We start from the raw sequence: 24,526 nt of genomic DNA on the forward strand, positions 1-24,526 counted from the left end.
TCAATAATTGAGGTACAGCAAACTTTATTCTAACTGGCACTCTAACGGAAAGTATTGTATACCTGAAAGACTGGAAGCTTACTGTATTTTCGTAATCCCTGACAACACACTCTGCCATGTTTTTATTCGGGTGGTGTGTGTGTGTGTGTGTGTGTGTGTGTGTGCGCGCCTGCTGTGCTATATCTTTGTACATTGCATGGCCCTCTTAACTGGCACACCTCTGGTCCTAATGGTGCTACCTAATAAAATGTTTGCTATCTTTAGTGGTTTAAAAAAATGCAAATATTCATTTAAAGTGGCTTATTGAGAGGCTAAAAGTTGGAGCCAGTATTTAAAAAGGCTGTCTGCTTAAACATGCCTCTTCATTTAGGGCTGGTTCAGTTGTATTGGGAATACTGAGGGAAGTGAGATCAGCAGTTGTGGATACCTTGATCATCATCCAATCTCTTTAGATACAAGGGTGTGCTGGAGGATTGCGTATGTTTATGCCTTACTCAAAGTATGCACGTCTAAACACAGCAATGAGAGACCAACCAGTTCAATCTTTGGGGAGGCTTTGACAAATTGCTTGTTCAAGCAGCAGTTAGTGTAATTACAGATGAAGCAAGCAATTGGTCTGTGGATTATTGACTGGTTATTGATGACCAAGATGCCAACAGCTTGGGGAGCTGAATAGTTTGGTGCTGTGAACAAGATAGAGAATCCTTTGGACCACTACCAACTACTGCTGTCTGCAGTGAAAGCACTTCAGCCTCCAGAAAATCCCAGTTTATCACTTCCCTTCAGTTGGTATAAGCTGTGATCTTTTTTTAAAAAAAAAAGTTTGACTATTCATATAGTCACCAACCAGTGGAAGTATCTAGAGAAGGATGACTTGAGAGGCAGCGTTCTGATCAGTTCAAGAATCCTTTCCCCGAACTGCTGAATTACTATTTAGTTTTCCCTTCATCTGTAACCCTTTTTTTGTATTGTAGGGGAATTAGTTTTTGTTAATTGGTAGATTTCTACACTGGTTTATAATTGCTGTATCAGTAGTTTTCTGTTTACTTGTAATAAACAGTATTTTTGTTTTGTTAGGCACAAAAACCTGGCCTGGGTATAGATTTTTTGGGTTCCCTTTTAATCAATGTATTATGTTACACACCACCTGGAGCAGGTGGGACTTGAACTTGGGCCTCCTGGCTCAGGTAGGAATACTAAGACTATTGGGAAATTTGTGTGCTACTTAATCATTTTTAACTTTTGTGACTATTGTGGAAATAGCAGGGCTTGATTTCCAGTATGCTATTCCAGTGAGGTTGACCAGAAGCAAAATAGTGTGTTTTCAAAATAGTTCCAAGTGTTATTTAGGGGGAGGTCTTCACACATTGCACACAGGTTTTTGCTCATTATCAAATGATGTTTCACCCTGAGCTGTTTTTGTTGCATGAAAAACATAGGTGGAGGAGTCCCCTGGCCTCCCTCCCTCCCTTTTGAAATTGGTTTTCCATTTTGGAAGCTAATGAGGGGACTAGTTCCTTGAGTGGAGTCAGCCATATTTGTGGCACTGTAAATAGCTCTATGGTTGGTAAAGGAGTGAGGAAGGAATATTAAGGGAGTCATTAGGGGGAACAGGCAGTGATTGTCTCAACCAGTGCATTTCCTTAGTTATGTTACCTTCCTGGCACTAAGATCAAGGATGTTACCAAGCACGTTCTGGACAGTTTCCTAATTGGGAGGGTGAACAGCTAGAGGTCATGGTCGATGTTTCAAACAATGACCTGGAGTATGTTAGGAGATGTGGTCTTGCAATCAGAATTTGAGCTCGGTAGAAAATTAGCAATTAAGACTTTAGTTGAAGTAATCTGTGGATTCTCCCTGTGCTATATAGAAGTGAATGCAAAAATACAGATGAGTTGGAGTCCCTTTTTATGGAATGTTGCTGGTGCTTTTGAAGGGCCTCCAAACTAAAATGAGGCAGGGGTGTAGGAACCAAGAGAATAGAGGAGCATAATGTCAATAGTATATGAACACTTGAACGGCACTTTCAATGCAAATAGGAAGCTAGTAGGTGCAGTTGTAAAGAAAAATGAATGAAGTTTTTAGTATCGTAGCATATGAATGCACAGTATGTAGTAATTTGGAATTTACACGTGAGGTTCCCTTGTGGAATTGTGTGATGGAGACGTAGCTTAATGAAGGCAGTACTAAAGTGTGGAATGTTGTTGGGTTACAAGGCTTTTTAGGGGAAAGGAGGTAAGGTAGGAAGCATTGGTTAAGGAGACAGCTGCATTGCTGGAGGATGGGATTTGAGAATCCACGGACAGAAACAATTTGGCTAGAGTTAATGTAACTGCAGTCTTGGTTTCTTGTTACATAACCTAGAGATCACTAATAGGGAAATCAGATGCACCATTGAGTCGGTAGCAGACTTACTAATAATGCCCAAATATAGATGGGATACTTTTGAAAAGGGGCTGCATTTGAGGGGCAGGTGTTTCTGGCTTTCACGTAGGAGAACTTGCAATTGTGTCTAGTCTAACAAGACGAGATGGCTCAAGTGTCAGCACAGGAACTTTTTATTTGAAGGAGATGCTGATCATTTTGTTAGGTTCTGGGTGATAGAATGATGTGTGACAATCCAGAGTGAGAAATCAATTGGAGAGTGAACTTCAGTTGGGTGAGAAAAGAACTGGGTGGGATTGACTGGCCGCAATGAGCGGCAGGTAAAACTAACTGAACAATGAGCTACCTTCAACGAGGAGATGGGTTGAGTACAGTAAAAGCTTATTTTCTCAGATGAGAGGGCCAACAAATTCTGAGCTTCCTAGGTGACAGATGAAAAGTGTTCTTGGGAGTTGGGTAGAAAATAAAACTTGAGACCCGGGAAGAATACCGAATGCTGAGAGAGGAAGTGAGAAAGTAGGTAAGAGCAGCAGAGAGTAATTATGACAGGACTGGCAGCCAACACAAAAGGTGCCCATTAGATGTATGAATAGTATAAGTGGTAAAGGGATTATAGATTTAGAGTGCAGAAAAGGTCCTTCGGCTCTCCAAGTCTGCAACAATATTACTGCTACTGAAAGTATGCTAACCCAATTTCCTGCACTGTCCCATAACCTTGAATGTTGTGATATTTCAGATACTCCAAATATTTTTAAATAAGGTTTCTAGCCTTGTCATCCCAGGTTCCCACTTCCCACTCAATCTCCTGCCTCCTACCCTAAAACTATGCCCTCCTGCGATTGGAGATAGTAAGAACTGCAGATGCTGGAGAATCTGAGATAAGGTGTAGAGCTGGATGCACACAGCAGGCCGAGCAGGAAAGCTGATGTTTCGGGTCTAGAACCCTCAGAATTCCTTCTGAAGAAGACTTGGGGCCTGAAATGTCAGCTTTCCTGCTCCTCTGCTTGGCCTGCTGTGTTCATCCAACTCTGCACCTTTGTTATCCCTCCTGAGATTAACCCCTCAACCAAGGGTACAGCTGCTTTCTACTCACCCTATCACTTTGAACACCTCAATCATATTCAGATACACAGGCGTGCACATGCACGTCCAGACCTTCTCATCCACCCCTGTGTATCTCTCCCCATTCATGCAACATTCTGGTACCTGTCCTCTACTCCCTCTACAGGAAGGCTGTGTCACAGCATTAATGAGATGACCAGAACTGCACGCTTCCAGCTGTGGCCTAACCAACTCAGTACAATTCCAGCATTGCCTCCTTTTTTACTCCCAGTACTATGACTGAAGGCAAATGTCCCATATGCCACCTTTTAACTGTTCTGTTCACTTCTCTGACTTCAGGGTACTGTGAATAATTACGCCAATATCCTTTTTGTTCCTCTAAGCTACCCAGTGTCCTGCAGTTCATTTTATATATTCCTTTACCCTGTTTCTTTAAAGTGCAATACCTTGCTCTTAAGGCTAAATACTGTCTGCCCATCTGACCAACCCACCTATATATTCTCGTAACCTACAACAGTCTTGGCTATTAACCGCTCTGCCAATTTGACACTCGGGCACATGGGCACAGGCACACAATGTTCATCTAAATCCTATACATGTAACAAATTTCTCAGTACTGCTGTTTATGGTCCACCTTGGGGACACCAGTCACTTGCACAGCCTTCTACCACTACCCTTTGTGTCTTATAAATAAGCCAGGTTCTGATTCATCAATCCAAATCTTCAATTCCCTCATTTTGTCAAATGGTTAAGTCATTTGAATCAGTCTCCCACATGGGACCTTGTCAAATGCTATATCAACTGAATTTATAATCCGCAGTGTAGCTGAAAGGTTTTCAAAAAATCCCATCAAGTGGGTATTAATTCGCTCTTTCAGAATTTTCTCCAGTAGTTTCCCTACCACTGGGATGAGACTCGCTTGTCTGTAAGTCCCTGGTTCATGTCGGAAGCACTTGATTTGGGAGCAAGTTAAGGACAAAAAAGGGACCTCCTGACCCCAGCAGGGTGGGGGTGGGGGGTTCTGGGTGATGTGTTAATTAGCTATTCCTCCATATCTGCAAAGGCTCCTGAAAACCCCCACAAATGAAGCACATGTATTGAGCTTGGTTTAAAAATTGGTTTAAAGTCATGCAAACACCATCCTGTTGTTTATTTTTTGCCATGGGTAGATGAATTTGCTGTTTGTGACTTCATGTCTACAGAGGATTTACTGTATGTTGCTTCCCTCTTTATCAAAAGAGGGAGATACTGCCTAGGCCGTGGTGATAAATGAGGAAACTGGCACCAGAAGAGTTCCAAATTTGAACTGTTATTGATTGGTACTTGGAACGTGCCAAGAAAAAATGAGATCCTTCTGGGCATTCTGAAGGATGAGTGGAAATTGCTGGGGCACTGACCATAAGCGCTGGTGTCCCTTGGACTCTGAGGAGGTGCCAGAAGGCTGGAAAATTACAAATGCAGTGTAGTTGTTGAAAGCTAAGGGACAAAAGGTAAAGTTGCCACAGTCCTACTTCATCAGGCTGTTTTCTCTTCGGAGGCGGTTACCTACTTAGCCTACTGATGCATGGGACTGCTGCACACAGCACCTTCTAACATTCCTAAAAGAAAAGGGAGGATACGTTGAAGACTTCTGTTGAAGGCCAGGATGGAACACCAGTGCATGGTACAATAAAAGTGTGCAGCAGCAACATATGCAGAAAGCTCCTCTGCTGAGTTCAGTGGCACAAAGCGCGATCATCCCTGTCTGAGTGCATAGCCAACACTCCAAATTAGCTTTGATCGATTTAATATTTTGTTCTGGACCTGTCATATTTCCAGTGTGCCATTCTTGCACTACTTAATTTATGGCGATGTTTGCTTTTGTTGAAGATGCATTTTTTTGGATCATTCTGATATTGTTCATTCTTGGCTATTTTCATAGCTGTTTTTGCCATGTGGTGGTTTACCATTTAACATGCATTCTTGGGGTAGGGCGTAGGTTTGGCCAGAACTGGAATAACAAATCTTTGGTTTCATTGACTACTACATTATTGAGTATCTGGCCAACTGGACTAGCTTAAATTAACTGTATAAGCACTCAAATATAGAGCTGGCTTATAAAGTGATCATTGAGGCATACAGTCTCCTGTTTGGTTCATAAACAAGAATATTATGGTGAACTGTTTTTACAAACTGGTTTGGGCTTGAATAGAATACTGTCCAATTTGCAAGTGCTGAAGAATGAGGACGGGGAGCTGGTGCAGAAGGGCTTTAAGTGTATTGATACAAGGGATGAATGAATCTGACTAAGCACAGATTGCTATAGTCTCCAGTGTCTCTTCTCCATGGAGAAGAGAAAACCAAATATAGATTTGAAAGTGCACAAATCAAAATTTGATGCCTGGTTGTAGAAATGTGTTAAGGATATGACATAAATTTAAGGCAATTGACAAACTAATTTTGCATCTGTTCTCAACCTGCCACAAAAGGATGTTTGGGTTCTGGAATGCATCACCAGAGTTGGGCAAATATGTTTCTACTTACCTAAGAGAATTTGATTATGAAAACAATTTTGCAGACTTGAGGAAAAAGGCAGAGGATGCTTTTTTGAAATGACATGGGTAGAATGGGCTGGTGAATATGCTGTGTAACCACTTTACCAACTACTTTGTAACAATGAATGCTAATTACTGTACAATTCCAAATGCTAGATGTCAGGTTTTCAGCAGCTACCTGAGCTGTTGATAAATGAGGAACTTGTAATTGTTTTCTCTCTTCCTGCCCCTCAAGTTATTTTTTTCCTGCCTATTTTGAATCCGCGTGCTGATCAGAATTTCACAAAAAATAACAATTCAATGATCGTGGAAATCTAAGGACTGTCTTGTTGCAAATGAGCCCTACTTGTTTTTTTTAAACCTCCTGTGCCCCCAGTACCAAAATAAAAGGTTTTGAGCATTTCTTTTAATCACTAAATTGTGCCTTTCAAGAATTTAATCTGCCACCAAACTCTGGCAATGCATCCCAGAACCAAACCAGTCCTGTGTAGCAGGATTTTACAGATTTCACATCTGTACTCTTGTAGCCTGTTCTATAAATTTTGGCTCGTGCTTTTCTCAAAGCCTCATATGTGTTTTGAGTTCTTGTGTTTTAAGTCTGGCTAATTCAGCAAATTTTTAATGTCCACGTATTACAATGTGCTAAGCCTCTTCAGCACAAAATGTGCAAACTTGCTTGCTAATCAGTCCTGACTCTAGCTCACAACTTAAAAATATAGTACATGATTTATAAATTATGGTTTCAGAATATAGGATTAATTTACCTATAACATTTGCTGGTTACATTCATGAGAAGTATTGCTGTCAGTAACTGGGAAGCTGCTACTTTGGTCTTGATTAGAACTAATACTAAGCCACTTTAAATTACTGCTGTCTATAACGGCCAGCTTGCCAAGATTGGTTTGAATCAAGCAACCAAGTGTTGTGCATGTGCACCAAGTTTACTCAATTTTTTTTTGAAATCTTCTTTTGATAGCCTACAGAAATAGATGTGCTAGTTGGAAAGGATCGCCAAAGCTTCTTCACCCATGGCTTAGTCCTGGGTGGAAAGAAGTGCTCTGTTATCAGAGATCAACTGTTTGCTGATGGTGAATTCACAATGGACTTGAGGACTAAGAGCCAAACTGGAGAAGCAACGTACAATGTTTCTGTTGCCAGAGCTGGCAAAAGTAAGTAATTAAGATCCCACACATTATAGCATATGCACCTGCTCAAATAACGAACAAGTTTGAAATTCTGTTTGGGTTTTTTGTTTGCAATTAGAGAATTAGGGCTCTGATTTAAAGTGAAACTAAAACTTGGTCTTTAAAACCATTGAAGGATGTGGAGTTAGCAATAAACATGGAGCTTGAAATTTTCAAACATTTGGATTTATATGCTTTCTTTTCTGTTTGAAATCAATTTGCAAAATTCCAAAACACATTTTTGATGCACAGCCCACAGAAGGAACTTTAAATCTGCAGCTATTGAGTGCTGTAAACCTGAGGAGTTAAAATTAAACAATTAAACAAGAGGCATGCTTCAGGCTTTTATTACCCTGTCTATTAAAACTTAACAATATGTTACTGCAATTAGTTCATGTAGCAAAAGTGAAATATTGTAACTTTCTAAATCTAGTCTAAGATTAAATTTTTAAATATTCTTGCAATTTTTCTACTTGGGCAAGTAATCAAAGTTGTGTACACAAATTGGCTAGTTTGCATTTTGTGTGCAATAAGTGTTTGGTGTGCTTTCTCCAAACAAACAAGACATTGGCTCAATGAAAACTGCATTAATAGGCAAAAGCCCAGTTTCTTCAGAACATTTTCCTTGTCCTTTCTCCCATCATGCAATTCAACCAAGTGGTACCTCATCCTGATCTTGTTTGACCATCCATTTATGCAGATTACCAAAAGAATCCTTGTTACATGGTTCTCTCTTCCTTTAGAAAAAGTGAAAAATGTTGCTCAATTATTGATTCTGGTATTGCCCTAGATTTAGACTGGATTAGTAATTGTATCAGAGTTCACAGTTATACTGGTTAGGTTTTTTGCTTTTTAAATGGTATTCCAATTTGAGAGACTCTGTTAGATGTCCTTAAATGAGTGGTAGTAAATCCATAGGATACTCTAGATAACTGGTAAAACAGTAAAGTCTGTATTGCATTAACTTGTGACATGCTTTACCACCATCTTAACCCAACAGATGTCAGTTTTTTAAACACTTTAAACCATAAAGTATACTTTTCCTCCCGACAGGTTGAAAAAATTCACTTCTGCCAGTTTCTGTTTTTTAACAACAATCTGTCTTGAGTTCAGATAAAAGTGTGGAGCTGGATGAACACAGCAGGCCAAGCAGCATCTCAGGAGTCTTGAGTTAAATTGTGTTTTAATTTTTTTCATTACCAGCACAACTACTTTGCTTCCTTCCCTCTGCTTCGCAACATTGGGAATAACGTTTTTATTTAAACTTGCATTGCTGATTTTTATTTTCCCCTGAAGCTTTGGTTGTCTACCTAACATTATTTAACACATTTTAGTAAATATGCTGGCTTTTTTTGGAGAAAGCAGCCTGCTCAATTTAACATCCCATCCATGTTGAATCTTCTCTAACTTCACTACCAATTATACATGGTAAGTGTGTGCAATCTGTCAAAATGCAGCAGAGCAACTCACCAAGGCTCCTCCGCACTTTCCAAATTTGTCAAGGTTGTGAGCTCCCTCTAACTTCCTGACTACACTGTGTGGGTATATAGGCTGTGGTTGAAGGTGGCCACCACCTCGGGCAGTAAGTGCTACCTAGCCGTCAAAGCCCATTTCTTGTGAAAAAACTAATAATGTTTAATGGCATACTGTTCAAGTGCACATTAGCCTGTGTGCTAATTAAAATGGTCTTATTAATTGACATTTATCCTAGAGCTTTGTTATTTTGAATTTCTATTGACTTTTTGAATTTTGATGCAATATACGTCGGCTGCATAGTTTCCTCTTTCCTTATAGTAAAATGCAGTCAGATTTCCCAAACCTTTATGACGTTGTTTTCAATACTGATGTCCGCTTAATACACTTCCTTACTTTTCTAAAGGGCAGGCAATCTGTTCCAGTCTGCTGAAGCACGTGTTAAGTTTGAAGTGCTTTTTGGAGTTTTATTTTGTTGTCAGACTAACCAGAAAAGGTTGTAGATGTTGGTGTGCTCACAGCTGAGAGATTTGACAGCAAGACATTTTGTCCCCTTACGAGATGTCGTCCTCAGTGCTGTGGAGCCTCCTGTGGCACAAAACAGCAATTCAGTTCGAACTTACGTGGCCCAGACTGGCTTTAATAGATGTTGATTGCACAAGACTAATTTTTAAAACTGGCATATCATGAGGAACATGTCAGAATTGATAAGGTTATTATAATTGGGCACTCGGGTGGAAAAACATGATTGGAGCATTTCCTGCAACTCTTTGCTCACACCCTATGCGCAGTAATAACCAAACCAGAATCCCCCTCGTCCTCTCATAACACCCCACCAACCTCCAGATCCCAACGTGTCATCTTGCGTTTCTGCAATCTGACCTCACTACCAAAGACATTTTTTCCCTCCCCACCCTTTGTGTTTTCCCAAAGGACCACACACTCTGTGAATCCCTTGTCCGCTCCACACTCCCCTCCAACCCCCACCACCCCAGACTTCTCCCTGCAGCCGAAGCAAGTGCTACACCTGCCCCGAAACTCACCCCTGTCCTAGGCCCTAAGACTTTTCACATTGAACAGATGTTCACCTGCACGTCTGTTAATGTGATATATTGTATCTGCTGTTCCTGTTGTGGCCTCCTCTACATCGGGGAAACCAAGTGGAGGCTTGGGGACCGCTTTTGCAGAACACCTATGCCCAGTTCGCAATAAACAACTACACCTCCCAGTCGTGAACCATTTCAACTCCTCTTTCCCTATGACCCACCACTCCTGGGACGGCATGTTCATCCTGGGCTCCTGCACTGCCACAATGACACCCTGAAAGATGCAGGAACAGCATCTTGTATTTCGCTTGGGAACCCTGCAGCCCAAGGGTATCAATGTGGACTTCACAAGCTTAAATTTCCCCTCCCCTGACTGCATCCCAAAACCAGCCCAGCTAGTCCCTGCCTCCCTAACCATTCCTCTCTCCTGTATTCACCTTTACTGGCTCTAACCCCACCTCTTTGACCTGTCTGTCTCCTCTTCCCACATCTTCTGTCTGCCTCCCTATTTATTTCAGAATCCCCTTCCCCTCCCCCATTTCTGAAGAAGGATCTCGACCCGACACGTCAAACTTTCCTGCTCCTCTGCTGCTTGGCCTGCTGTGCTCATTCTGCTTCATATTGTCATGATTGGAGCCCATGTGGTCTTATGACTGACAGGAAAATTGTTTGGCCAATTTATTGGGATTATTGAAGGAGTGATGTGTACTGAGATTAAATGGCAAATCCATCTCCCAAGCTTTTCAACCACTCATTTGATCTGCCCCAGACTTATTTTCATACTTGCCAGTCCTATTTTTGTCACCTGCAAACTTGATAGTACGTTGACTTTTCTCCTCCAAGTTACTGATGTATAGTGAATAATTATGGTGGCAGTAGATTACCATCCTGAAAAATACTGTCCCAAATGTCTTTTGGTTGCCAGTCTTCCTTCCATGCTGATATACTAGTTCCAATACCATGCTGTCTCCTTTTTTTAATAACTCTTACATATTTGGCACTCTTTTTTTGACTGCCTTTTGGATATCCAAGTATCTTTATCTATTAGTTCACTTTTCCCACTTCTTTGTTTTGTTTGTTACCTCAATTTTTCAGGCTGGCACGGTGGCTTAGTGGTTTGCACTGCTGCCTCAACCCCAGACAACTGTCTGCGTGGGTTTCCTCCCACAGTCCAGAGATGTGCAGGCTAGGTGGATTGGCCATGCTAAATTGTCCGTATTGTTCAGGGATGTGTAGGTTAGATGGGCTGTGGTGGATTGTTCTGGGTGGGATGCTCAGAGGGCTGGAATGGATTTGTTGGGCTGACAGGCCTGTTTCCACTCTAGGGATTCTGATCTATGACTTCCCCTTCGTACAGCTGTGTTGACTCCATTTGACTAGATTTCTATATCTGTTTTTATTTGCTGTTGCATGTTTTTATAATGAACTAAACTATTGCCCATGGGAAAATTAAAGCTGACCGGCCTGTAGTTAGTTGCCTGTTTGTGTTTATTTTTGTCTCCCCTTCCCTTCCTTTTTGAATAAAGCTGCTACCTTGTTCAATTTCCAGTCCTATGGAACTTGCCCGGAATTTAAGCATTCTTGAAAGATTGTTACCAGTGCATCCGCTACCTGTATCTATTCCTTTTATGTCTTAGAATGTAACCCATCCAGTCTGTGACTTATTACCTTTTCTAACCTTGCAGGATTCCCTATTTATTTATTCCCCATCTTCCTCAGTTTTGCACCTACTTTGGTGAAGTTTATTTGCTTGCTTGTGGCACGGTGGGTCAGCGGTTAGCACTGCAGCCTCACAGTGCCAGGGTCCCGGGTTCGATTCCAGCCTCGGGCGACTGTCTGTCTGTGCGGAGTTTGCACATTCTCCCTGTGTCTACATGGGTTTCTTCCGGGTGCTCCAATTTCCTCCCACAGTCCAAAGATGTGCAGGTTGGGTGGATTGGCCATGCTAAATTGCCTGTAGTGTTCAGGGGTGTGTGGGTAATAGGGGGATGGGTCTGGGTGGGACACCGCAAGGGGCGGTGTGGACTTATTGGGCCGAAGGGCCTGTTTCCACACCTAGAGAATCTAATCTAAAAGTGGAGCATACTTTGAGGCAGGGTACATCAGGTGTTTCTTGATCATTGCACTTGTATGTGAAGAAATCCTGTCTCCCTCGGTATAATTTAACTGGCATTTAAAGTTAGATGTCTAACCGTGCGTATGGTCTAGAATTTCTGTCCTGTAGAGCTGGACCTGCAACTATTGCATGTACAAAATTTTAAATGATCTCAAATGTTTTGTTTTAATACGATTTTTAACTTGGTAAAAAGTGATACTAAGCCACTGAAGATGAAATTGTTTAGAAAAATACCTTTTTTCCTGAGTCAATTTTGAAGTAGCATCTTGGTTTAGGTTGGAAATTTTTAATAGCTTGGGTCCTTGTATTACAAGGATATGAGATTTAATCCATTCAGCCCATCAAGTTTTTTCCATTATTTGATTTGGAGTTGAGAAACATCAGCCACATTCTCCAGTCTCACTTAATAATCCATCTTCTGTCTGAAATAATGTGAGCCTTGGCTGCCACTGCCTTCTGTGGCAGTAAGTTCTGCAGATTATCACCGACTGGCTGAATAGATTCTTCCTTATCAGTTCTAAAGGATTGTTGCTTCACTTTGAGGCTGTGCTTTTTGGTCCTCGACATTTCCATGATCAGGACAGACACTTCCTCTGTGCCCACACTATTAAAACTTCTCTGTATTCTGTAAGTTTCAGGTGAGATCTTTGCTGTTCCCCTACCAAAGTCCTTCTACAGGCCAGAATCCTCAACTGCTGGTCACATGACGAGCCCCTCATTCCTGGGATCATTCTTGTAAGCCATCCCTGGACCCCCTCCAAAGTCAGCACATTGATAGATATGGAGCCCAAGCCTCAGTGTCTTGACTAGAGCATTATACAGCCTCAGTACATTTCTGCTCTTTGTATTATAGCCCCCTCAAAATGAAAGTGATTTTCATTTGCCTTCCACTTCCTTCTGCCAGTCAGCCAATCCTGTATCCATGCCATACCTTGCTCCTAACATCATGGGCGGTTATTTTATTTAGCGTCTCCTGTGCATCACCTTTTATCACATACTTAAATTTAATCTGTCGGACCTTTTGCCCACTCTTCTAATGTGTTTATTTTTTCCTTCTGTAAACTTTGTCGTCATGTTCTTCCAATGTTTTCCAAGTGGAAAATATCTGTGGAGAGGGTTTTTAGCATTTTGTGGTTGCTTCTCATTTCCAGCATTTGCAACTTGTTTTTACTTTTTGTACGTGGTAGGCATTTAGCTGCCGTAAGACAGGAGCAGATATTGGGCCATTTGGCCTGTCAAAACCATCAAATTTGATTTGAGTTGTTAAGGCACCAACACCAGATTCTGTACAACACCCCACTAGTTAGTTTTCCAACCTGGGAAGAAGACCCAATTTTTCCCTACTCACTCACTGCTTCTGTTGGATGGTTAATGTTACCGCTGACTTCACGCTCTAGTGTTAACCTTTTGAGACACTGTCTCTGTCTCTGTTAAATGACTTTATGAAATCCAAGACCATCATACATATGGGTTCCCCTTTGTCTGCTTTGCCTGAGTAAAGTTGATGTGGAGATGGTAACTGATGCATGAATGTGGTCATTAGCTCTTATCTGGATGTAATGTAGCAGTGTGATTATGAAAGATGGGTTCAGTCTGATTATTGCGGTGGAGATGGTTGGAGTCTGTAGCTAGGGAGTGGAGTTTGGAGGAAGGGCCAGATATACAGGCTTCAGGATTTGATTTGGAAATTTTCCTTCATCCAGACTGGATGTCAATTAAGTTGGCAATTGTGGAAGACTTCAAGTTAGAACTGGTTGTTGCAGTGTGAGAAGTGTCACTGTGTTTCAGATGACAGCGTGGAGCTGAGGACTAGAAGGTAGCTATGGGAGTAGTGGAAGCATTAGAACTAATATACTTACTTTTATGATCACCATGAAGCCAAGAAACATTTCCCAACAGCACCATGATGGCTGGTGGAGGGTAGTGTGATCAGCTGTGTTGCAGGATGCAAAAAAGACCAAAAGGATGAAGGGAAAGTTTGTAGTTCTTTAGGATGATGTTTGACGTTTTGGTTGTGTGGCAGGAATAAAAGTCTGGGAAGATTTGTGGAGTTGTGGGAATGATGGCCATTAACTTGGAAGGTAAGAACACATTAAAGGACTTAGAAAGGAAAAGTTGGAAATGGGCAGTGATTTACAGGATATTGGGGTTCAGGGTTGAACTTCTGAAAAGAGTGGGGGAAGAAAACAATGACATCTTACAGAAGAGCAGTGACTGAACAAAACTGTTAATAGCAGTCAATATGGGGACCAGAAAAGAAAGTTGGGCCACGAGTTCAGTGGGAATAGGGTTGAAGGCAGAGCTATTTCTTACGAACAGGATAAGCTGTCATGAAGTGACTGTATGTTTTTTATATAAATACTTGTCTCCTGATTTGGTGTGGATAATGATTTAGTATGCATATCTTGAATGTAATTAGTCTGCTGTACTTGATGTGAGTATTGATTTAGCATTTATTCCTATCACTAGTAGAATACTTAGTGCATAGTTACAGTTTTTCTGGTGACATTACTGCATCTTGCTGAATGGGGTGATCAAGAATTTTGACAGATGGAGTTAGTTAACTACTTCAGATCTGTGACTTTGGGGCTGACATTTGTATTGATTTTTATTTATTGTTTGTTTGTTCTTAGTGGAGCTCTTGAATTCAGGAGATGTTTTGCAAAAAACTGTGTCTTACGGGCATGATATGCTGGGAGTAGATAGTCTAGTAGCTTGCATGTACTAGTCAGATATGTTCTGTCCAATTTGTAGTTGGCCTTACCCAGGCTAATGAGTATTTTTGTTTGTATTCCTGACTCCTGCCATGTCAGAATTGAAAAGGGTTTGGGACGTTGTGGTGGGTGGCTCATCTAGAAAACTTAGCTTTTTATTTTGAGTTAAATGTCAGCTTTGGGGTGGCACGGTGGCTCAAATGCAGCCCCTCAACACCAGGGACCCGGGTTCAATACCGGCCTGGAGCAACTGTCTGTGCAGAGTTTGTGCATTCTCCCTGTGTCTGCATGGGTTTCCTCCCACGGTCCACAGATGTGCAGGCAAGGTGGATTGGCCAAGCTAAATTGCCCATAGTGTTCAGGGGTGTGTGGGTTACAGGGGGATGGGTTTGCGTGGGATGTTCCAAAGGGTGATGTAGACTTGTTGGGCCGAAGGGCCTGATTCCACACTGTAGGGAATCTAATCTAAATGTATTAAGTATCCATAATATTTTGTTTAGGGTTTTTAAAAACCCATCTTGGGATGTGGGTGTCACTGGCTGGCCAGCATTTATCCAGTAGGTGCTGATGAGCTGCCTCCATCAGCAACTGTAGTCTACATGTTGGTAGACCCACAGTGCCCTTGGAGAAAATTACAGGATTCTGACAGTATTTACTAAAGGAATTAAGTCAGAAGATTCTGTGGCTTTTAAAAAGGTTTTCTAGTGTACAACATTCAACAAAACAGTATATATATATATATTTTCTGTAACTCTAGGAATTAACAAGATGTGTGAATTCAGTGGTAGAACATGCAGCGCATACCTTAAATGGCAGACACAGCAAAATAAGATTCTACATTTTCCTCAGCAACCTGCCCAGAACCCTTATTTCCCGCATCAAATTCTTTTAATCCTCCACCAAGCATTTAGTCGCTGTTTTCCCTCTAGTATCTCCATCTGGCTGAAATTTTCTGGCTGTTTAAGTTGTCAGGCAACATGTCTGACATTGGTATTTTGTTACAAGGTAAAACTTAAAAGTTTAAAGTTCACACCAACTCATCAATGGGAGCTTTCAGTTTGGAAATTTTATTTTAACTTTGTGGAAAGCTGCTGATATTTCAAACCAGAAAGTGGTGAATCTGTGGCACTCGGCATCCACAACCTTCTGTGACATTAAGTCATTGACTGTCTCAAAACAGATGCGTTCCTTGATTAGTAAGGGTCTTAAGGGCACAGATGGTAGGAGAATGGGATGGAGAAACACACTAGCTGTGACTTGAATAGGAGAGTAGATTAGATGGGCCAAATGGCCTAATTCTGTTCTCCTATTTATACAATTTACCTAACTTTAGTTTGGCCTTGATGGATATTTACTTTAGAATATTAAAACTAGAAGGACATTTTATTTTTAAGGTACTGCACAAATCCAGGATAGCAAGATTTTACCAAACAATGATTGTTTTGACAAATGTTGCATGTGAATATTTTGCACACATGATTTCCATCAAGTTGAACTATCCAGTTTGCTGAAGACAGGTTTGTCTTTTTGCTAAGGAGCAAAAAAAGGAAAAAAATTGCGCTCTGAATCAAAGAACAAAGTACACAAGCCACAATTTTTACAGCCTTTTTTAGTTTGTCTTAAAATTAAGATCCTTCTGGTCATCTTTCTGTTCCCTTCTTTATCACTCCTTCTCTTCTGCCCCCTACCAAAAAACGTTACAACTAGTTTTTGAAGCACGTGATCTTGGGTTCAAGCATGCAGAGCTTCCTTTGGCTTAAAAAAAATGCAGTGACTTATTAAGCTAAGTACAGCAGTTTTGCTCTTTTGCTGTAAACAAAACTGGACAAACCAGTTAATACACTTCCTGGTTTAGTAAACTTGTACTGCATTGAAGAGTGCTGATATCACTTGATGAAATTGGCATGCAAGTACAGTAAGTGATAAAGGCAATTAGACTGACCAATATTATGAGTGAATCTAAGAATGGGGAAGCCTTGGTACAACTTTGTAAGGTGTTAGACCACACTTAAAGTACTACATCCAGGGCTGGTCATTTTTCAGGTTATATATATTTATTGGAAATAGTTTGAAGGTAGTTATAGAATGGAGGTTGTGCTTTTTGAGGAAATGTTGAGCCTGTATTACAGTTAAGGAGACTGGTGCTTTGGTCACAACTTGCGTGAGACAATAGATGGATGAGCTTGGTTGAATTTCACAGTTTAGTGTAGCATTTATTGCCCATCAGAAGAAACACCTGGTGAGGTGCTTTGAGTAGCTACAATCTTTGAATGCCCCATACCACAATGCTGGAACAGTCTAGCAGCTCTTATGAACCAGTAGCAGTTGAGATGTAGTCCCACGTGACTATGGTATGTAATGTGGAAGGGAAACTGCAGATGGTGGCCTTCCTATTAACATACTGCAGTTGTCCTAGGTGATGGAGGTTTTTAGGTTTGGAAGGTGCTGTCAGAGAAGCCTCTGACTTACTGCAGAACTTCATGTAGGTCATGACAGTAGCGTTACGATCAGTGGTGAAGGGAGTGAATGTTTGTGGATGTGATGCTAGTCCAGCAAGTTGCTTTGTATATAATTGAGTTTGTTGAATATTATTGGAACTGCACTCATTCCATCAAGTTTCTGACTCGGTCAGGAGCTGAGCTAAGCTAAGCTGACAGAATTCACAATGCGAGCCAATGAGCACTGCATTCCTTTACATGGGTGCTGCTTAATAGCACTGACTTCTTCCTTCATTTGTTGAGAGACTGATTTAGTATGGTATTTACCAGGTTGGATTTGTCCTGCTCTCTTTGTGTACAAATTATGCCTGTGCAGTTTTTGGCATTGCTGAGTAGTTGCCATTGTAGTGGAATAGCTTGGCTAGGGAGGTTGCTGGAAAGTTTTTTTGCCCCCCTCTCCAGTGAGAACTGTAGGAGCTGTGTGGAATAGAGCAACAGAGAGATCTTTATTCTAAAAGCATGTAAAATCATTGGCTCCGGCACCCAAACGGGCCTCTCTAGGACGACATTTACACCATGGGTCAGAATGCAGGATTTATAGCTATCTAGCATCTGTTTGCTTGATTGAAGCTCTGTTCCAGCCATTATTGCCTCTGACCTTCACTCTGGAATCTCAGCTTGCAACTTTTGCATTGGGAAACCCTGGTGTCATTTTTTTTTCTTGCTGCAAGTGTTCAAAAAATGGTGCAGATGCTGGAAATTGGAAATAAACAATGCTGGTCTAACTTGGCTAGTCTGGCATGATCCATGCAGAGAGAATTGAGTTAACGTTTCGAGTCTGATATGACTTTTCAGAACTGAAGTCGTTCAAGACTTAGTGTTAACTCTGCTTCCCTCTCCACAGATGCTGCCATTTAAAAAGGGGAGTTGGATAACTTCAATGACTAACATCTGCATGCACACTGTAGATGAGTCATTGGGAGTTGCCATCCAATTAGCATGGTCTTTTGAAGTTTTTAGGATTGGAGCTGAACAAAGATTTTTTTAAACCCTTTAGCAGATAATAAATGGAAAAATGAACAATGTACACTTTTGAAGTTTCATCTTGCCCAAAGATACATAGCACTTTATCACTCCAACCCCCCCCCCCCCCCCCCGCCGCCACAGTTAGCATAAAGTTAAAAGTACTACGTATCATTTGTGGGTACTGCACTTCAAAGGATGGATCAGGTGTAATACAGATTTGTCAGTGACATCAGTACTATAAAGTTGTATAGCTTGTGTTATCCTAATATCACTCCATATTTTTCAGTGATTAAAGAATTTGAGGCCAAGGCAATTTCCTACGGAGGCATTTCGTACAAGGGAACACAGCAGTAAAATTAGGGCTAGACTGATCATGCTGATGTCAGCAAATTCTTCTTTTCTCCTTTCTCCAACCTGCACCAAAAACTGCTAAGCTTGGAATCGGATGGATAATTTTTTGTTAGACAAGGATATTTGGGGTTGTATCTAACCTAGTAACTGGAGTTAATAGCTCCATTATGATCTAATGGTGAAACAAGTTAGAGGGTAGGAAGTGGTCATTAAAAGGCCTACTGTGTTATTTTTATGTTCCAACAGTGGACATGCTTGACCAACTGGTATTTGAGCTGCCATCTTGGTTATGTTTATATTTGCTCCTACTGTGTAAAGCCAGTAATGGATTGGAAGTAATTTCCTACGTAGTGAATTGCAAAATGTTGCCCAACTGTAAGGAGAAGTGTAGTTCCAAGGACCCCTTTTTTAAAACCTTAATGACTGCCTTTGAGTTTTTATCATACTCTTGACCTGTGATTTTTATCATAACCCCTTGCCATAATTTAGAATTTTTTTGTGGCAGTGTAAAAGCTGCTAATGTGTACTGTAGCCCCTTTTTCAATTGAATCATTTTGACTTTAATTTTTAAATGTAACTATTTATCCTCAAATATTTCTATAGTTTAATATTCATTTGCAGTTTTTTGGCCTGTCTACAGATTTTTAGTCCATGATTACTTTTAGCTGCAATCAGTATAGTTATTTGCTGAATCTATCAATAAGTGAAGCCCCCATTCCATGTGTAGACTGGATGTAGCTAAAATCTATGCTGATACTAAGAGAAATGTGCCCATAACAAACGTTATCACTAGCCTTGCTCTTTTACTGCTATGCTGGTTGCTGAACTATCTAAACAGTTATCTGTAATAAAGCTGCAACATTTCTTGAGTCACATGAGGGACGTCTATTAAATCTTCAAATTGAAAAATTAAATCAACTTGGATTACTCTCAGCTAGACTAGTTTCCTGGAATAATGTTAATAGGTTTGGAAGGTTTTCCATTCTAGTGATGAGTCTGTAGAGCTAATGTTTGAAGCTGTTATGTTGGGCCCTCTTGATCGGTATGGATAAATAATCCAAAAACCCCATAACATGTTTGAATGTTCCAACCAAAAAAACCTTACAGAAGCACTTACAAAAAGCAGAGTTTTTGAAATATTCAACTAGTACAGCTTTGTATGGATATGATGGACACATTTTCAGGACTTGAATCTAACATCAGTAATGTTTGTAGCCTCTGAAAGATTGTCACGCCTGTTTTCTAACTCAGACTTAGCAGCAAAAAGAGCAACAAGCAGTTACTTGGTCAAGAAATGAATATTCTTTTTATGAGAAAACATGTTTCTAGAAGCATTTATTCTGGAATTCCTTGTATTGCTTTCTATACTTAGTTTCCTTTCACAAACAATTTTTCTCTGCCCTCACACACTGTGTATATCCTTTTTATATGGATTGATGGAGCTATAGTATCTACCTAATGTTTTTATTCATTACTTCAGAGCAGCTTGCATCGTATTTATGGAGCAAATTGTCCTCTTGGTCACCAACTTAAAATTAAAACCTTTTCAATGAGCAATCTAGGTTTCAGTTAAGGCCAAGTGTTCAGGGTAAATACTTTGGAAATTGCTTTTGCATGAACTGGCTCCTGTCTTGCTGTATGCTAGCTGAGAACTTTTTTGTAAAATTTCATTTCTAGTACATAACTAGGATCTAATGACTATGTATTTTCCTTTGCTTTGAGATTTTGGTTATCTTTTTAAAAAAATCTTGATTTATATAAATCATGGTGTTTAAGGTATTGATATTTTCAGGTTAAGAATTTTCATTGCATGATTTGAGCAGTATCTCTAAATTTGCAACATAATTGCATTGAATATTAATTTTAATATGGCATTATGCTGAAGGATCTGGGTCTAGTTAAATCCACTTGAATAAAACCATACTGCAGTAAAGGTTTATGTAAGACATTGCTTGTCATCATAAAGCCATGTAACTGTATTTTGTCATGACTGTAATTTATGATGTTTTCCTTTTTTTCCAGTCTTGGTCTTTGTAATGGGAAAAGAAGGGATCCACGGAGGACTCCTCAATAAAAAGGCATTCTTGATGGCAAAATACTTGAGAGAATCTGGATTCTAGTTGGCCAGGATTCCTATTCAGTAGTTTAAAAAAATTGCTATTAAAGTTTCCTTTAGCAGTCACCTACTCTTTCACATTGAAGTTACAGAAAGCTTAATAGCAGTGCAGGGTTGTGGGGATATGAACCAATGTCTCCTTCATATCCCAGTATTGGTGGGGAAAGTTTAAATTTTTCATTTTTTTTCCTCCCTTGTGTGCTCCAGCATTGGTTATCATGGGAAAGGAAAGTGTCCACTGGAGGGGTACTCAACAAGAAAACATTTACCATGGTTATATACCTGAGGAATTCTGGATACTAAGTAGCCTCTTCCCATCCACCTAGCAACTCATTCATCCTCACTACCCAGTTGAATTGGCAGTGCTACCAGGGTGTAGTTGGTAGAATTTTTTTCTTAAGTTTATCCACTTCTGATCGCATTTATTCCCTTTGCCCCCTTACTATTTAATTGTAATAACATTGTAGGTGTAATGGAAAGTAAATCCCATGTTTTGACACCATTAGCACAATAACTAAATGGTGATGTGCATGTTATTACTTCTGATATTGTTGCAAAAAAAAAATAGGGCTGACTTGCTAAGCCTGGGCATTGCTTTGTTTTAGCATTTAGAGAATTAATTGACATCGTCACCAAACCAGGTACTGATTATTCTCTCTCCTTCCACTTCCCCATTGAAGTGCTTTTGTAAAATTTAAAGAAGGTGCTGGTAGTACAATTTCAAATTAAGTGTTGCTGAGTCAGCACTTCTGCGAAGTTGCAGAGCTCACCTAGTCTTCCTGTTTTGTTTGAGCATATTGGAGGGTAACTGCATCCATTATCTGCTTGCCATAATTTATGCTTTCCTGTACATCCATTACCCATTCTCATTGTTAAAACATTTCAATTTTCCTTCAGTTTCACTACTTGTAAATGAGTCGTAATGGGTAATTTTGCATCAGTTTTGTGGATGCACTCTCTTAACATGAATGCCTAACTGTGTAGTATTAGACCTTGTGCATTGACTTCATGGGTGTAATTGCAGAACTGCTCCAGGTGTGTGTGTAAATGATTTTTTTTCCCTCCCCATGGACATGTCACAATCCTGACTTTGATCAGTTTAATCTCTGGGGACATCCCATCTTTGCAGTAGCTCAGGCACTTAAAAAATATTGTTTTGCCAGCTCCTTTTTAATGTAAGTTAACTTTTTAACAAAGGTTGCCATTTTGAACAGTAGATATCCTAAACACAACCATCTGGAGTGTCTGGTTTTGAGTGCTTCATAGGACCAATTAAGTTGCAGCTTGGGGTTTTTTAAATGAGCACAGACTGCTGTGTGATGCCATTAAAGGACTGCTGCCACTCCTCAATATTGCATTAGCAATTTGGATGAATATATTCAAACTTTTACATGAATGTTAGTTGATGGTCACTGCTTTTGTTAGTATATGTGGGTGGCAGTTTCGTCCATAGAAAATTACAAACTTCATTTTTAAAATCTTTCAAATCAAGGGAATTGATGCATTAGACCTGGTGAGCCCATGCTGCAGAAGGAAACTGTGGAAGAATTGCCTTGTGCTCAGTTTTTGAAATCTGTGGAAATGTCTGTTTTTGAGCACATCACTAACTTATGTTTTGTTCAAACAAAATTATAAACCTTCTGTATTCACATGAATAAAATGGGAGATGGTATTGGTTGGAATAATCACACTTGGCTGTCTTGTGAAATTATTTTGCAAATGTTTGTGTATCCTGTGCCATAATGCATAGAGATTTGATCTGTTGCTGTTGTGAGATGGATTTTAACTGCCGCTGCAAGGCTTTCAGTTGAACGGCACTTCCTTAGGGGCGTTATTCTAGCATATACTTAATGTTCAGGCCTTGTGAAATATGTACAGATTTAAAAATTCTTGTTGCTGACTTGTCCATTTTCTTTCCCTGCACTTTTGTTACATCTGGGATACAGTCTAACTCATCTGACTTAATATGCATTTACAAAATGCCATAACTGTTGAACCACCTTGTTTACAGACAGATGAAATAAATCTATTCCAACCAAATGTTGGCTATATGTTTTTGTATGGGGGGGGCTGGGGGGGTGTCAATTTGTGAATCAAGGAATATGACTCAAATGTGAAAATAAATAAATGCATTAGTCTTACTGTACCACTATTGTTGATAAACAATCTTGTGAAATACAACCTCTTGGATTCATGTGCATTTCTACCTATATGGTTTCTGGGCTTCAGAATTGATCAACTGACTTTTCAATTTGAGATCTAGTTGCACATCTAAAAGCAAACTCATCCTTTTTGTACATCAGAGATAATGGGAACTGCAGATGCTGGAGATTCCAAGATAAAATGTGAGGCTGGATGAACACAGCAGGCCAAGCAGCATCTCAGGAGCACAAAAGCTGACGTTTCAGGCCTAGACCCTTTCTCAGAGAGGAAGGGTCTAGGCCCGAAATGTCAGCTTTTGTGCTCCTGAGATGCTGCTTGGGCTGCTGTGTTCATCCAGCCTCACATTGTACATCACCTCTGCAACTTTACCATTTCTTTAATAGAGGGTTTTGAAAGAACAAAATTCAGCAGGAATTACCCTTTGAACCAACTTAACCACATTGTTTAAATGTTCAAATCACAATTTACACATGTACATGAAAATGAAGTTGTTGCAAAAAGCTAGGCATTTATTTTAAAAAACCTTCCTAACTATTGGTGGTTAGAAAATGAATATGTATGAAAGTGTTGTTCTCTTTTGTCACTCTGTAAAGAGGGATTTTGCCAAGAATGCTATCAGAAATGCATGGATTATGCATAAGGATAGGGTGACAAGCTAGATTTTTTTTTTAAGAGCAATTGAGGGAGCTGGGGTGATGTGATAAAAACATGAATGTCATTCAAGCCTGTTCCACAATGCAGTGAAATGGCTAATCTGTGGCCAAACTCTCTTTTTGGCCTTTGGCCCATAATCCCTTGTTTATAAAGTACTAACAATTTTAAATCAGATGAAAGTTTGACAACTAATCTCCCATCTAGTTGTAGAAACACTATCTACCCCAGGTGTGTCTACCCCAATTCCTTGACTTATGCCCTCTAGTTCTAAAGGTTCTCCAAGCAGTGGAAATAGTTTATCCACCTTTATCTTTCCCTGTGGACTGTGTATTGAAGCCTCTATCAAATTATCCCTAACCTTTGAAATTCTGGACAATTTACATACTTTCAATTATTCTTGTATTGTAGTCCCTCCAAGGCCAGTATATCCTTCTAATAAGATGTGATGCCCAAACCTGCTTGCAGTACTCCCAGGTGAGCTGTCTCTCTGGGGAGGCAGCAGCCTAATGGTATTACTGGACTGTTAATCCAGAGACCCAGATTCAAATCCCAACATGGCACATAGTAGCATTTGAGTTCAATAAACATCTGGAATTAAGAATCTAAACAGTGACGACTCCATTGTTGATTGCTGGAAAAATCCATCTTGTTCACTCACGTCCTTCCCTAAAAGGAAACTGCCAACTTTACCTAGTCTGGCCTACATGTGACTCCATTCCCACAGCAGTGGGGTTGACCCTTAACTGCCCACTGGGCAATTACAGCAAAGCAATCAATGCTACCTAGCTAGCAATGTCCCTCGATGTGAAGCAGCAGTGCTAGTGCCTGTGCCACCTCAAACTTGGCAGCATATAATTTAATGCTGATCACTTTGTGCAATGATTCAAGTTATTAATAGATGTGAATAATTGAAGCCCTAGTGCAACAACACTAGTCACATCCTGCTAGAGTTTCTATCCCATATCTCCACCTTGTCACCTATCACACACCAATCTAAGGTATCTTCATAATTTGCCCTCAGTGCTGAGACCTTCTACCTAGAAATAGGACTTTGGACTCCCAGAAGGCATTTGACAACAGCTTATAAACATTCATTCCCCTGTCTGCTGCCTTAGCTACTAAAAAATTAAATATGTTTATCAGTTATGACTTTGTGGATTGATGACAAGTTCCCCCAATTAAGTCAGTCTAGGTGTTCAGTAACCCCAGTTCTTGATCCCAAACTTCAGTTTCCTCATTACAGATATTAAGCTGGTCTGTAAAC

General features: G+C 40.2%; 1 protein-coding gene across 1 annotated transcript in view; it reads left to right on the plus strand.

The window, feature by feature from the left end:
- LOC125457415 (profilin-2-like) overlaps positions 1-22,485 on the plus strand; it is a 53,444-nt gene extending 30,959 nt beyond the window's left edge. Inside the window, exons 2-3 of the mRNA XM_048541579.2 lie at positions 6,958-7,150; positions 20,352-22,485. Coding sequence (XP_048397536.1) covers positions 6,958-7,150; positions 20,352-20,449 — 291 coding nt within the window. The 3' untranslated portion in view covers positions 20,450-22,485. The remainder of the gene's footprint in view (positions 1-6,957; positions 7,151-20,351) is intronic.
- Positions 22,486-24,526: the final 2,041 nt, after the last annotated feature.

Source organism: Stegostoma tigrinum, chromosome 14 (assembly GCF_030684315.1).
Source record: "Stegostoma tigrinum isolate sSteTig4 chromosome 14, sSteTig4.hap1, whole genome shotgun sequence".
NCBI lineage: Eukaryota > Metazoa > Chordata > Chondrichthyes > Orectolobiformes > Stegostomatidae > Stegostoma > Stegostoma tigrinum.